The sequence below is a fragment of the Pelobates fuscus genome, chromosome 1, assembly GCF_036172605.1.
Source record: "Pelobates fuscus isolate aPelFus1 chromosome 1, aPelFus1.pri, whole genome shotgun sequence".
Taxonomy (NCBI): domain Eukaryota; kingdom Metazoa; phylum Chordata; class Amphibia; order Anura; family Pelobatidae; genus Pelobates; species Pelobates fuscus.
The window spans coordinates 294047217-294063038 of NC_086317.1; the positions used below are offsets into that span (position 1 = coordinate 294047217).

The 15822-nt window shown below is 41.1% G+C and overlaps 1 protein-coding gene across 2 annotated transcripts in view; it reads right to left on the reverse strand.

Moving 5' to 3' along the window:
- EGFL6 (EGF like domain multiple 6) overlaps positions 1 to 15822 on the reverse strand; it is a 130323-nt gene that overhangs the window by 53056 nt on the left and 61445 nt on the right. For both annotated transcript variants that reach the window (XM_063457765.1, XM_063457755.1), the window contains exons 4-6: positions 11519 to 11638; positions 2327 to 2446; positions 1229 to 1363 (exon numbers count right to left, since the gene is read on the reverse strand). In XM_063457765.1, coding sequence (XP_063313835.1) covers positions 1229 to 1363; positions 2327 to 2446; positions 11519 to 11638 — 375 coding nt within the window. The remainder of the gene's footprint in view (positions 1 to 1228; positions 1364 to 2326; positions 2447 to 11518; positions 11639 to 15822) is intronic.

Below are 15822 nucleotides of genomic sequence, written 5' to 3' on the forward strand. Positions count from 1 at the left end.
CTTCATGTGGATGTATATTCCCCATTGGCCACAAAGTCTAGAACAAAAGTCTGTTGAACTTTTTCTCACTCTAAATAACTATAACATTTGTATACCATGGAAAATTATATTTTTTCCATTTTCTCCTTGAGATGTAAAACAAAAGAAAACCTTGTAAATATCCTACCAGGAATTGCCTTCCTGCGCCTCTTATGTCTGTGACTTCAGAAAAAGAAGGAGGGAATTGAGATTATATTATTACAGTACCATTTTGCAGCAATTTTGGTTTAATCCAAATTGTTTCCCCCCAAATTATTGTATGGTAAAAATGCCACAGGCAGCAATTGCCCACAGTACCTGCTGCGCAAAGACTTCTCACTGAGCTGCATTGGGAAGTCTGTGATTGGACAGTCACAGAAAGCCTGGGCTGGGGAATAAGGGGAGGGCTTGGAAAGGCAACAATGGAGTGCCAGTGGAGTGTTCCTTTAATTAACATTAGTTTGATGGTTGTAGGAACAGATGGAACAGTGTAGAAAAGGACATTTTAAAGTGGCATTTCATGGTGAAACAAGGTGAATATGTTCCGTGGGCACAGTTTTTCAGAGCTATACTACATGCTTTGCAGCTACTAACTTTTGTCCATTTTGAAACACTTTTAACAGAATGCACTCTAAAGCTAATCTGTCTCGTGTGGTTTTGGCAACAGATACTCATAGCAAAATCCAGTATTGAGATTTTCAGCATAGATTCAGAGATTTTAAACTTTATTCTAGACACACTCTCCTTTTCAGGCCTGGTCACCACTCTATCCTTACACATGTATGAAAATATGAAAAAATATGATTGTGCCTATATTAAGGTGCCAGGACCGGGCCAAAACGCATTTGACTTGTTTTTGACACGTATTTGACACCATCGCTCACACTTACCTTACTCACCATTGTCCATACGTAAACAGAAAGTATAATTTATAGATGAACAGACTATCTAACAGGGTTATTCTGAGCAGAAAGCATAGCTGACTTAGAGAATTATTAAATAAGAACCCTGCAAGATGTAATTCATATATATAATTCATTTATGGATTAATGAGCTTTCATTCTGTATAACTTATGTTTTTTTAGACAATTACTAAAGAAAACAGTGCCACAATAATTAGACAATAATTAGACAAAGCAAAACACAAACAATTAACAGTTACAAAATACATTTTAACACATGGATTTATTACAATGCCCACTATTCTTACCTATACAATCATATCTTCCATTCACATATTTTAATTCAAACCCATGCTGACATTTGCAGTAGTAGCTTCCAAAAGTATTTACACATCTGCGGTTAAATGGACACGTAACCTTACCAAGAGCGCATTCATCAATATCTAGGAAATAAAGAATTTTCTTTGTCAAAATGAAATGGAAACATTTTATATTTTCTTAGGTAGCAAGAAGTCAGCTAGATTTTCTGCGTACTCAATATACAAGACATTCCAATGTTAAAATAAATCTAGGGAGACAGATTTCAAATCTAAAATGGAGAGGCCTATAAAATGGCTATAGTCAGAATACATCCCAGGAGGTAACTTAATGTATCCGGGACTATGAAACACACTGCTATCTAGTTCCATTATCGTACAGAAAGTATAGTTATGCAGGAACTAACTGTCACGGCTCAGCAAGGTCAGCTGCCACTGCTGGCAATATATTTAGAATGTGATACCTGTCACCTGAATATACTAGAACAAATCTGGAATATCCCTAGATTAATCAGGAACTTTTGAATTGTGCAAAATACTCAGTCATATTTATTCTACATTCTCAATACTGGTCACAGAAAGGGTAGTATTCAATTTTTTTGGTTGGGGATTTTTCTCATCGTTATATTTATGTATATAAAGATTTACTCATGAATGGTATATATGACGCACCACCACAGTGTTTTTTTTTTCTTCTTTATATTCTAAAGTTTTTGTATTTTTTTTAAACATTGCCTACATTGTACAAGATCTGTATTTCTGTTTTACTTTATTTATTATTAGTCACTAAATTAAATATAACATCTATTGCATATAATAAAATATTTCATTATTATATTGTTGAAAGAGTTCTCTTCACATCTTGTTCCTGTTAACATTTGTTCTATGTCTTTTTTTTTCTATTTTGTTGTCTCCTTTCTAGTAATTGTCTGTCTACCAGTCTGTCTATATATCAGAGAAAAAGATCATGAAAGATTTGGGATTCTTAATATTAGTTGAGCAGTTTTATAATGATAATGAATACATCCCATTGATATATAGAGTGTAATTTATGGAAACTGCCATTTCCAAAGATAATTATTTACCCACCTATACAATTTCTTCCATCTGGTCCCAGCTGGAGCCCACTCGATGGGCACAGGCACCTCACTTCCCCCTTGACTTCTTCACAGCCATATTGGCAGTTTGCCATAGCACAGGTTCTTGAGTCTGAGAAACACAATTTATAGCATAGAGTTTTAATTATGACCATTTCCTGCAAAATGTCTTCACTTCACTAACACTCTGTAAATTAGATGTATTTAGAGAAATATGTATAAACTAACTTCTTCCCAGTGTTTTATGGGAAATGAATTGTTGCCATACTGGCTCTAGAGGAAATGATGGTCATTGTAGATTGTGATAATGTTTTGGAGCTCGGTTTTCTTCGGAGCAAGATATATAGTAATTGCATATAGGATTATTCACTAAAGTGAAAATTCAAGAGAATTGAAAATTATGCTAGCGCAGTGTACTAATAATCTTAATTTTAATAATGACAGGAGGCGAATATTTGCAATAACTTTATTTACTATCTCCATAGCAGCAAAGAAAAACTGTTTAAAGAATGAACCAATCAGAGTGAGTCAGAGAGTATATAAGTCAAAGCATAGCCAATCATTTCCTCTTGACTAATGCGACATCACAAGTTCATAGTATGATAAACTGTGTCCCGAATCAACTTGAATCAACTAGTCCAACGTGGAAACTTCATTATCCAATCCCGTCTTCTTCATTAAACATAAGACTTGTTAACTGACTTTGACATATTCCATAGCCTTGTTAAGCTGAAAAGAAAAGGAGACTAGTATCAGTGATACGGAATAGACCGTATGAAGTGAATGTTTATGTGTATTTTGACCCTTTTAAATTAGTAACTCGGTTATCCATAATTGCATTATGCTAATCCCTTCACATTGCTAGGAAATTTGAAGTATTGATTAACGTAAAACCCTGCACGATATAAATATATATACTATCATTAAGTTTGTCCCCTTAAAATCTATTTACCTTACTTGGGTGGGAACGTCAAGATGAAGGGAGGGAAATATTCGCCTCCTGTCATTATTAAAATTAAGATTATTAGTACACTGCGCTAGCATAATCTTCAATTTTATCACATGACAGGAGGCTTCATATTTGTATTTTTAATGCTTAGGTAGAAGGGCGAAAGCAGCATTGGACGACGGACGGAAATAGAATGTCCGAAACGTCGATTCACGTGACCAATCAGCAGTTTGCAGGATGTCTGATAGAGATGCGCCTGCCAAAAAAGCGGCTGATGCTGCCGCCCCTCACACGGAGTGTGCTCCAAAGGATGCGTCTATGCCGGCCACGTATGCCTGCAGAGTTTTGACCACGCACAATTGAGGGTCCAAGGTGAAGAATGGGTAAAACACCGATGACAAGTCCGATTTTGTCCTCCGTGAGACATGGAATGTGACTCCCTCCGGATTTATGGAAAACGCATCTTTATCGAACGCCCGGACATCTGATACCCTCCGGAATGAGACCATGCACAGTAGGAAGGTGAATTTTGCCGTCAGTTGTTTTAAAGATAATATTTCGTTAGGGGGCCATCCCCTTAGGAAACGGAGTACCACATTCACATCCCATAGATGTTGATATTTCGGTGCTGGGGGTCGTCTCAGCTTGATGCCCCGTAACAGTCGACAGATCAGGGGATCTTGTCCTACCGGTCTTCCTTGGGACGGTATGTGGGCTGCTGAGATGGCAGATCTGACCACGTTAATGGTGCGGTACGATTTTCCTTCCTCGAATATCTTCGATAGGAAGTTCATGATATCGGACACAGGGGCTGTAAAGGGATCCAGGTTCCGTCCCATGCACCAATCGGTCCAAGAATGCCATGCCGATAAGTAACTCTTTCGTGTTCCAGGAGCCCAGGAGTCCCATAAGAGATCCTTAGTCGTTGTCGATAGGTTTCCGGTACACCATGCTCCCTTGAAAGATTCCAGGCTATCAGGGAGAGGCGTCCATCTAGGAGCATCGGGTGTGGGTTCCCCAATGGGTTTCTGAGTAGGTTGTAGTCGTTCGGTAGTAGAATCGGGTCCTGCCAAGCAGGTTCGAGCAGGTCCGGGAACCAGGGTTGGCTCGGCCAGTTGGGTGTCAGGAGAGTTAATCTCACTACTCGTCGCCAAATGTGGTGGAGAACCCTCGCGATCATGACGAATGGGGGAAAGGCGTAAGCTCCTCGTGGTGGCCATTGTTGGGTGAAAGCGTCGACTGCTAGGTATTTCCGGTCTGGGAGCCAGCTGTAAAATTGTGGCACTTGATGGTTTTTGCGTGAGGCAAATAGATCCAGTATGAAGGGTCCCATCTGTTCGTTCAGGAGGGTGAATATCTGTGGGTCCAGTTGCCAATCGCTGACGTCTCTCCAGTGTCGGGAGTACCAATCTGCCGTAACATTCGACTCCCCTGGCAGGTATTCTGCTTGTATCGTGATGTTGCGTGGGAGACACTAATCGAAGATTTCCTTAGTTAGATCCACTAGTGTTTGGGAGCGTGTACCTCCAAGGTGGTTGATGTATCGCACTGCCGATATGTTGTCCATCCGGAGAGGTATACAACAATTGGATTGTCCTTTCGTCAGACTGCGTATAGCAAATGACCCCGCTAGCAGTTCCAGACAGTTGATGTGCATTGAGAGTTCTTGGGTTGTCCATGTTCCTCCCGTGGATGCTTCCCATTCGTGGCACCCCATCCCAATCGGCTGGCATCCGATTCCAGCACGAAGTCCGGGTGGGTGCCGAAGATGGCCCGGCCATTACAAGCTTGCATACAATTGAGCCACCATTCGAGTTCCTGGCTTACCTCGTTCGTTAGCGGGACTGGTTGGTTGTACGTAGGGTTTCGTCGTAGAAAGCGGGTTTTCAATTGTTGCATGGCCCGGTTGTGTAGAGGGCCTGGGAATATGGCTTGTATCGATGAGGACAGTAGGCCAACAATCCGTGCTAGTTGTCGAAGCGGGATGGAATCGCATTTGAGTACTCTGCGGATTTCCTTTTTGATAGCCGTCACTTTGGTAGACGGGAGATGAAGAGTGCAGGACCTGGAGTCTATCTTGAAGCCCAGGAATTGGATGTTCTGCGCAGGCGTCATAGCGGATTTGGCCCTGTTGACTATAAAGCCCAGGGATTCCAACAATTGAACCGTGTATTTTGTATGTTGTGTTGCCACCTCCCTTGTTCTGCAGAACAAGAGTATGTCGTCTAGGTAAATAATGCTCCTGATCCCACAAGTCCTGAGGTGCGAGACTACTGGTTTCAACATCTTCGTGAAGCACCATGGTGCCAAGCTCAGTCCGAAAGGGAGGCAAGTGAATTGCCAGGGAGCGCCGTTACATAGGAATCGGAGGAAAGGGCGGCTGTCCTTGTGAATTGGGATTGAGAGATATGCGTCTTTGAGATCCAGACGCGTAAACCAGTCCTTGTCTTGAAGGAAATCCCTTAGTAAATGTATGCCCTCCATTTTGAAGTGACGGTAGGTCACGTTGGCATTCATTTCTCTTAGGTTGATAACCGGTCTGAAATCTCCGGTTTTCTTGCGGACGAGGAACATATTGCTGAAGAAGCCTCCTTGTCCCTGAATGGGCTGTATAGTACCCTTCCCGTGTAGTTTGCGGAGCTCCATTTCTATGAGGTGCGCGTCCGTGGTCGAGAGATATAACGGATGTGGAGGAAATTTCTGTACTGGATTTGTACGCAGTTCGATGCGATACCCTTTGACCGTCTGTAGAACCCAGGCGTCTGTGGATAGCTTCGCCCAGTTCTGGGAAAAAAGAGAAACACGGCCTGTAGACATGGTTAGTTGGGACATAGTTAAGGGTTGTTTTCTTACCTGTGGGAAATCTTGTGCGGGCTCGTCCACGACCTCCACGTCCTCTGTCTGTTCCCCTCTGATAGTAGGGGTAGCGTTGTCGAAAGCCTGCGTCTTGGTATCCCTGTTGCGGGTAAAATAGTTGTGGGTGTCCCGTGCAGGGGCCCGATGGCCAGAATCGGCTGGTGGCACGGCCCTGCTGCCGACCAGACCTGGGAAAAACACAACTTGCGAGGTTGCCTCGGAAAACCTTGCGCATAGATGAACGGGCTCTGTTTAGTGAGGTGAAGACATTGACATGTTTATTTAGCTCCTTGAGGAAGGCCTCCCCGAAGAACCTGCCCTGTGCCTGTGGGCCCAATTCTTTTACCCCCAGATCCGCTAATTTGGGGTCTATGCGGAATAGTGCTGCACGGCGCCGCTCTGTTGAGAGGGCCGCATTGGTGATCCCGAGAAAGCAGAAGCCCCTCTAGGTCCGTTCTCGGATGTCATGTGCCCACTCTCTTATCATGTCCGCATGAAAAGTGTCCGCCCTGGTGTAGGCATCATCCGCCAGATACATTACGCGGGCCACTGGCCCCATTGTGTCCAGGAGCTTGTCTTGTGCCCCTTTTAGACTCCTCTCTATCCCTCTGCGGGGGTCCCAACCTCCCTGCTCCATGAATATTAGCATAAGTTGGTCGAACTCCGGTGTGAACGCTACCTTATCAGGTAATGATGGTCTTGGGCACTCCGCTCTCATGCGCTTGCGTACGTGTTTCTCTAGGGGTTTGCGGATCCAGAAATGCATGAACCTGAGGAGGTGCTCAGGCGGGGCCCATTCCCCCGAGCGTGGTGCCGGATATTTCTAGGGTTGAACATTTTCTGCCCCGCGGTGTCCCGGAATACTTCTTGGTCCTGTGTGATGGTGGAGGCGGAGGCTTCTTCGTCTCCTTTACCCTGGGGCTCACCCAGGAAGGTCTCCGTGACGTAGGCGTTGGAGCCCCAATCGCTTTCGTCCGAATCGGAGATATCCGCCTGCCATTCATCTAGGATGGAGAGGGAGTGTGGCACGTCTTTTTCCTCATCCGAGGAGAGTTCCTTAGCGTATGTGCGCTTTGGTGCCATAGGGCATTTACTGCGCTTCAGAGGCGCCTTGCCTTTATTGCTGGCCTTTTTTGATTCCTCGCCCTTCCAGTGGCGTTTAGCCGGGCGGTGTCTCTCCTGAGAGGAGTCATCCGACTCCTCTGAGTCGTCTTTATTACGAGTTCGTCTACTAACCGGCTTGTTAGTTTCAGCGGCCGGTGTTTTACTAACTCCATAGCAGCAAAGAAAAACTGTTTAAAGAATGAACCAACCAGAGTGAGTCAGAGAGTATATAAGCCAAAGCATAGCCAATCATTTCCTCTTGACTAATGCGACATCACAAGTTCATAGTATGTACTTTTGTACTTTTGCCATTGCCTTTTCCAAGGAGGCGGCCACTGCCGCATTAATCATGGCTTGGAGGTCGTTTGAATTCTGGTTATCCTTCCTAGTCAGGGCTTTTGACAGGCACGGGACTGTGTGTATATATATATATATATATATATATATATATATCTATATATATATATATGGGATTTGGATTCGTAGGGAGGGACTTATAACAGGCCGGTGGCCGTATATATTGTCGCCAGTGGCGTGCGACAAGCGGACTCTATAATACTGGGGCTCACCCAGTTGGTCGGAAACTGCTTGAACAGCGTCCGTTAAGCAGCACTGAGGGATATTTCCCAAATGGGGGCTCACCCCTGGCCAGGTTACTGGGTAAAACCTAACTGGCTGTCCCACTCCCTAGGGTAATAACACCTACCTTGTCAACTCCAAATCTGAAATCACCTTTTTAAAATTCGCCTGCCTATTGAAGTCTATGGCGGTTTCGCCCGGTTTGCCCGTTCGCGAACATTTGCGGAAGTTCGCGTTCGCCGTTCGCGAACCGAAAATTTTATGTTCGCGACATCACTATAAGAATTCATCTTGAATTCTCACTTTAGTGAATAACTTGGTTTCAGAACTGTTTGCTCTGTAGAATCTCTGAACTTGTGGTGTGACGGTGAGCAAGACATAGATTGTTGCGCAGACCAGAAGGTAGGCTGAGTAATAGAGTTTAGAATGTTTTGCCCCATTAACCACTTAAGGACACATGACATGTGTGACATGTCATGATTCCCTTTTATTCCAGAAGTTTAGACCTTGAGGGGTTAAAGATAATTTAACATATGTGTAACGACTGCAGAGGGATTGGCATAAAACAAATTGACTTTAACCTATTTTGATATTACAACATAGAAATTTGGAACAAAACGATGTACGAGTAAACTGTTAATGCCATTAGCACAATTTTAGTTTGTATTAATAATTTGCAGAAGAAAAGAATGGACATAGTATATTGTCTGTACAGAAACAGATATCGGTCAAGCTATCTTAAAAGACTCAAATTACATGAAATCAAAAAAATATAAACATATGTAATAGAAACATAGAAACATAGAATGTGACGGCAGATAAGAACCATTCGGCCCATCTAGTCTGCCCAATTTTCTAAATACTTTAATTAGTCCCTGGCCTTATCTTATAGTTAGGATAGCCTTATGCCTATCCCACGCATGCTTAAACTCCTTTACTGTGTTAACCTCTACCACCTCAGCTGGAAGGCTATTCCATGCATCCACTACCCTCTCAGTAAAGTAATACTTCCTGATATTATTTTTAAACCGTTGTCCCTCTAATTTAAGACTATGTCCTCTTGTTGTGGTAGTTTTTCTTCTTTTAAATATAGTCTCCTCCTTTACTGTGTTGATTCCCTTTATGTATTTAAATGTTTCTATCATATCCCCCCTGTCTCGTCTTTCCTCCAAGCTATACATGTTAAGATCCTTTAACCTTTCCTGGTAAGTTTTATCCTGCAATCCATCAACCAGTTCAGTAGCCCTTCTCTGAACTCTCTCTAAGGTATCAATATCCTTCTGAAGATATGGTCTCCAGTACTGCGTACAATACTCCAAGTGAGGTCTCACCAGTGTTCTGTACAATGTTATGACCACTTCCCTCTTTCTACTGCTAATACCTCTCCCTATACAACCAAGCATTCTGCTAGCATTTCCTACTGCTCTATTACATTGTCTGCCTACCTTTAAGTCATCAGAAATAATCACCCTTAAATCCCTTTCCTCAGATGTTGAGGTTAGGACTCTATCAAATATTCTGTACTCTGCCCTTGGGTTTTTACGTCCAAGACGCATTATCTTGCACTTATCCACATTAAATGTCAGTTGCCACAATTCTGACCATTTTTCTAGTTTACCTAAATCATTAGCCATTTGGCTTATCCCTCCTGGAACATCAACCCTGTTACATATCTTAGTATCATCAGCAAAAAGACATACCTTACCATCAAGACCTTCTGCAATATCACTAATAAAAATATTAAAGAGAATGGGTCCAAGTACAGATCCCTGAGGTACCCCACTGGTGACAAGCCCAAGCTTCGAATATACTCCATTGACTACAACCCTGTCACTCAGCCACTGCCTGTCACCCAGCCACTGCCTTACCCATTCAACAATATTGGAATCCAAACTTAAATATTGCAGTTAATTGAGAAGCCTTCTATGTGCAACAGTGTCAAAAGCCTTACTGAAATCTAGGAAAGCAATAATAAACAAAAGTGTCCCACGTAGAATATTCCATAGTATTATACCAACATTATTGATAATATACCTAATTAAGAAAACAAACAGCAAGATGGTATTCAAATATAACTGGGAGTGAATCCAATAGAACTTTTACAGAGAGAGGAACAGAGGGTGGTGTTGATTTAAAATGACCAATTAGGTAATGTTTACCTCTATGCCATTGCCGTGAGAGCAAATATTGCAAATACATGTGAGGGCATACGCAGATTCCTGCTCCCAAGTGATATATTGTCTCGTCACGTATAGCATGTACACAAATACTGCAGATTGTGAGATGCTGTTATAACGCTGCATTTGACACTGGAAAGGGACACAGAGGTGTATTTACCATGAGGCTGACAAGGCATTTGCCTTGGGCGGCACTTTCCCCCTCTTGTCTTGGGGGTCCCAGGAGCTGGCCGGCTGGCCACCTCAGGACCCCCCGAGGCTGACAGCGGCTGCTCTTTCCGGGCAGACAACGAGGGAACACTGATCCTCCTGTTCAGTTCCCTTGCACACACCGCATTGATGCCGGAGCCGGAATATGACACAATATTTAGGTAGATCTCACTGTGTATCTGAGCTATACATTTGCAGCTACGTTTAACCTACCTAGCTGAAAATTAGACTTAGAGATTCATTTTGTTACGTAATTCATCTGAATTTGGGCTGATCGGGTGATCGTCTGAATTCCTTGATTTTCAAACCTCCATTTAGACAAATCATGAAACAAATGACTTGCACAATGGATGGGAAAATAAGTTTGATTCATGATTCAGAATTGTACATATGGTCCAAATAATTAAATAAAAAAAACAAAAATGATTGATGGGGAAAAAAGGTGATTCATGACTAGGGGACAGCCACTAAAAGTTTTATATTCACAGATCAAGGAAGAGGTGACCAACAGAGGGGGGCAAAAAGGAGGAGCAGTAAAAGTAAATCTGTTCATATATATTATTTATTTGTAAATATAAATAGTTTAAAAATATATAAAAAAAAAAAAACGTACTGTTGCTTTTCTTTTTCCCTCTGTTACTTTGTGTCACTTGATCTCAGAATAGAATGGTGGGAAAACCAGTGTACTGCAAAGTAAATTCACAATTTATATATTTTGCAGTACACTGATGGACCCTTTTGTTTTTCCAAATCTTTTCCACGGACCAAATTCTGACAAGTTCAGTTCAGCTGAAACAATGTTTTACACCATGCCAGTGAGCACACATTTCACGTTTTGTTGATGAGATTTCTACTTTTACATCTTTGCTTATAACACTGGCTATAATGCTTCAGCATTCATTTTAATTATGCTCCCAGATTATGCAGATTTTAAATAAAAAACATGAAACAATACTGTGCTCTACATTTCTGATTGCTGAATACATGTTCCACATTTTCTACTCCTTGGACGAGTAACGATGAGATGAGGACTCAATCTGTACATTTACCAGAACAGGGCAGTTCCAGAGACTATCCATAACTAGCGTATTATAGGATTTAAACACATTTTTTGTGCTACATTAATAAATATGTCCATAACACATACTGGAGAATGATCATAAAATTATTCTATTTTTTTCTACCTTGTTTTATATCAGGCTTTCTGAAAACATAATACTAATGAATTAATACACTTGGGCTTCAGTTGCAACTTGTAACGGATATCTAGTAAAATACACACATACATGTATATTTCTAGGTAACTCACTTGAACAGGAGCCATCTGGCATGAGCATATACCCATTAAGACAATAGCACTTGTAGCTGCCATATGTATTCATACATCTATGCTCGCAGGGTCGAGGCTTCAGGCCGCATTCATTCATATCTGCAAAAGACATTTAATCCAGACATATTTAGACACATTTTATTGAATTATTCTGCCAAGGCACAGGTTACAAGCTCCAAAAGCTAAAACGGGTTCAATTTGAGTTCATAAGGTTTCGAAAAAACCTCCTATAATGTGAATTGGGAATATAAACTGCACCACCCAGGGTCTTGTAAATTGTTAATGTGATTCTAACAAATTTAAACACAGCACAACTATAGAAGGAAGGATGTAACGCCTTCATAGCACGCAGACCATGAGAGCCCCAACAGGAAAATATGATCCTGATTGAATAAAGATTTAGAAATAGCTCCGGGTTGCAAATAATTATTAAATGAATATTGGAATAAATAATCATAAATAATGGGACACAGCTAGGACAAATCACAGTTGCCACTAATAATTCGCATACTCCCAATCATGAAATACTGGCGGAGGAGCTAAGGAGACATAATTACTTTGTTTCTGTATTCTCAGGCCCTCTCCAGACTTCATATTGATGTAACATCTATATTGGGGTGCCACCCTAGGGATTGTCCTTACACTCTGCACAGTTGCAGTCAAGGTCAAAGGTTTTAAAACATAATCTATAAATTGTAAAACTTTTTTTATTGTTTCTGTTTCTATGGTTTTGGAGTTACTACTGATGCAAGAAACATGTCTTGATGATTTGTTATGATTTTTTTTTTACGGTATTGCTTTTTGTTGATCGGGTTGGCTGACCATATCTTGATGATGATGTTTTGTGTTACTACTATTTGTGTTAGGTTCTTTTATTAGGGATTCCCTTGTTTCACGATTATTCAGGTTTCTTTCCTATTTGGTCGACTTGTTTTTTTAGTTTTTCTTTAACCCCTTAAGGACCAAACTTCTGGAATAAAAGGGAATCATGACATGTCACACATGTCATCGGTCCTTAAGAGGTTAAACTGGGTGTCTAATCTCATAGATGAGCCTTAGCATTTGCCTCATTGCACCTGGGAATTAAATGATCAGCATAAGGATTTAACCATGAATCAATCAGTGGTTCAGGAGCATTTATGAGTTAAACACTTTGACTTATCATGGTGATAAACTGTCAAACCTACATGTAGGTATATACATATACTATATATACAAAAATTGATCAATTATCCGTACAATGTCAGATCAAAAAATAGCTCATTTTAAATATATATGCATAGTGTAGATTTGTCTGTTTGAGCTTGTATTGTTTTCCTTGGGCTTTTTTAGTGATGAATCACCAGTCATTAACAAGACATCCATCTAACATTCCTTTGCATTGCTGAAGAGCACATGAAGGTTGCAGAATTAACCATTACACACCCAACACATAGACATAAATTGATTTTGCAACCATATTTGCAACAATTGTCCCTATAGAGCAGAGTTTCCCAATTGGTGTTCCACGGTACCCTGGGATTCCGCGAGAACACAAATGGGGTTCCGCCGTAATTTCGGGAAACAAAATGGCCACCGCGATAATTGAGGAGGGCGGCAAGGGAGCACTCTCCCCTGCTCAGCTCCCTTGCACGCATGGCAGTGATGCTGAAGCCGGAATATGCTGTCACTCCCGCCCTGGTATCACTAAGAGGTGCATGAAGGAGCTGAGCAGGAAGATCACTGCTCCCTCGCCGCCTGCACTGTATGCCCGCATGCCAGTCGCTCAGCCCAGCAGCCCCCCTGGACCCCAGGGACTGCACGCCAGCCCAGCAGCCCCACTGGACCCCAGTGAAATTGACTCCATGCCAGCACTCTCAAAGGTAGAGAGGATGGGTGGAGTGAAATTTAAAAAAATAAATAAATTGTGTGTGTGTCTGTAAAGGAGTTTGTATGTATGTTTGTCAGTGAGTGTGTGTGTATGTGTGTTTGTCAATGAGAGTATATGTGTGTTTGTCAGTGAGGGTGTGTGTATGTGTGCTTGTCAGTGAGAGTGCATGTGTGCTTGTCAGTGTGTGTGTATGTGTGTTTGTCACTGAGTGTGTGTGTATGTGTGTTTGCCAGTGAGTGTGTATGTGTGTTTGCCAGTGAAGGTGTATGTGTTTGTCAGTGAGAATGTATGTGTGCTTGTCAGTGAGAGTGTGTATGTGTTTGTTTGTATGTGTGTCTGTCAAAGAGTATGTGTGTCTGAGTGTGTGTCAGTGTTTGTATCCGTGTGTCAAGGTTTGTGTATGTGCCACTGTGTATGTCTGAGTGTGTGTGAATGTCAGTATGTGTGTATTGGTGTGTGTGTGTGCATGTGCCAGTGTATAGCAGTGTGTTTGTATGTGCCTATGTGTGTGTGTGTATGTCAGTGTGTGTGTATCTGAGTGTGTCAGTGTGTGTATATGACACTGTGTGTATGTGTCAATGTGTGTATCTGAGTGTGTGTATGTGCCAGTTTGGGTATCTGTGGGTGCAAGCGTGTATATATGTCACTGTGTGTACCTGAGTGTGTGTGTATTTGTGAGTCACGATGTGTGTATGTGTCACTTTGTGCATCAGTGTGTGTGTGTATCGGTGTGTGTGTCTGTGTGCCACTATGTGCCAGTGTGTGTGTATCTGTGTGTCACATACACACAGATACACATTGACACGCAGATACACACTGGCACATACATACACAGATACATACACCTTACACAGTGACACATAAAAAAAAGGAGCACATTTTTTTTTTATGCGGGGTTAAGTGTTGATACACTATGTCAAAGAGTTCCTTGGGAAAAAATAATTGGGAACCCCTGCCATAGAGAGGACACCAAAAAGGGAATGCCTCCAAAACAATAAAGTTATTTATTTTTATGCTGCCTTTCGATATCTGACAGTCTTATGTATAATTGTTGCAAGTACTCTACTATATATTGAAATATAAAATATAAAGATAAATATAAAGTGAACATAAGAATAAACATACTAAGTAAAAAAACGCTGAAAATGCCAGGAGATTAAAGCAATTCTCCCTGAGGCAACAATAAATTGCTTTAATGTCTTAACTATATATGAATAAGGAGTGTAAGGAGTGTTAAACCAATTGATTAGTGAAGGTTCGTATTGGTAAAACGGAAAGAAGTGTAAAAAAGGAGGGGAGATAAGAGGTAAAGAAAAAAAAAAGGAAAAGGAGGGAAGAAAAAGTTTCAGAACACATTTAAGAGGACACTCCTTATTTACTCAAGCACCTCATCGGGTGCAGTCCCCCCATAATATCAATCGAACCATTATGGCAAACCACTATTAAGAACTCAGGAAGACAAACGGAACCCAGAAGCTCACTGTGCAGCCCAGAAATGAATTAACCAAATCTCACTAATGTTGAAAACCTACAAGAACAACCCGAACAATACACTCCTTTAACGAATGTGTGACTGAATTAATGCATAACCTGCACTAAAAAATTAAACAAGACATGTCAAGGCTCATGGACACATTTAGAGAAGAAACTAATCAAATTCTCCATTCCATATCACTTCAAGCAGAAACAATAAAAACCTGCAAGATGATTATAAACTGCTGTCAATTAAACATGAAATCTTAGAAACAAACTAAAAGAACTGGAAGCTAAAAATATACAATTGGAAGACAGAGCCCGAAGAAAAAATATAAGAATTAGAAGCATAGCGGAGGATTATACAACAGAAAAACTAGAAAAATTCCTAATGGACTTATGTTCTTCACTAATTCCCTCATCCAAATTGGGTCAATTCCCCTTCGAAAGATACCATCGCTTAACAAAAGCCAAAGGAGTAGCTGAGCACCAACCAAGAGAAGTAATAGTAAGATTTTCTTCTAACCATATTGCCTACAGATGGAGGGTTTCCAGTAGCCTTGATTATTCAACGTGAAAACTCATCCTTGATGTTTAACCCCTCAAGGACACATGACATGTGTGACATGTCATGATTCCCTTTTATTCCAGAAGTTTGGTCCTTAAGGGGTTAAAGATCCTTCCCAAGTAAGCAAGAAATTTGTAAAAATGGGACTAAGCAAAGGAAATCATAAAAAAAAAAAAAAAAAATTAAGATCAACAATCTTCAAAATAAAATAGGACTCTGAAGGGGATATGAATATTGATGAATATTGAGTATATATTGCTACCGTTAATATTAGTTAAATTTCCTTGGAATTTGGGAATTCGATTGTATTTGGATACATAGATTCTTTACATTTTGAAACACTTGATTTCTTTAGATATCTTAACATAATAT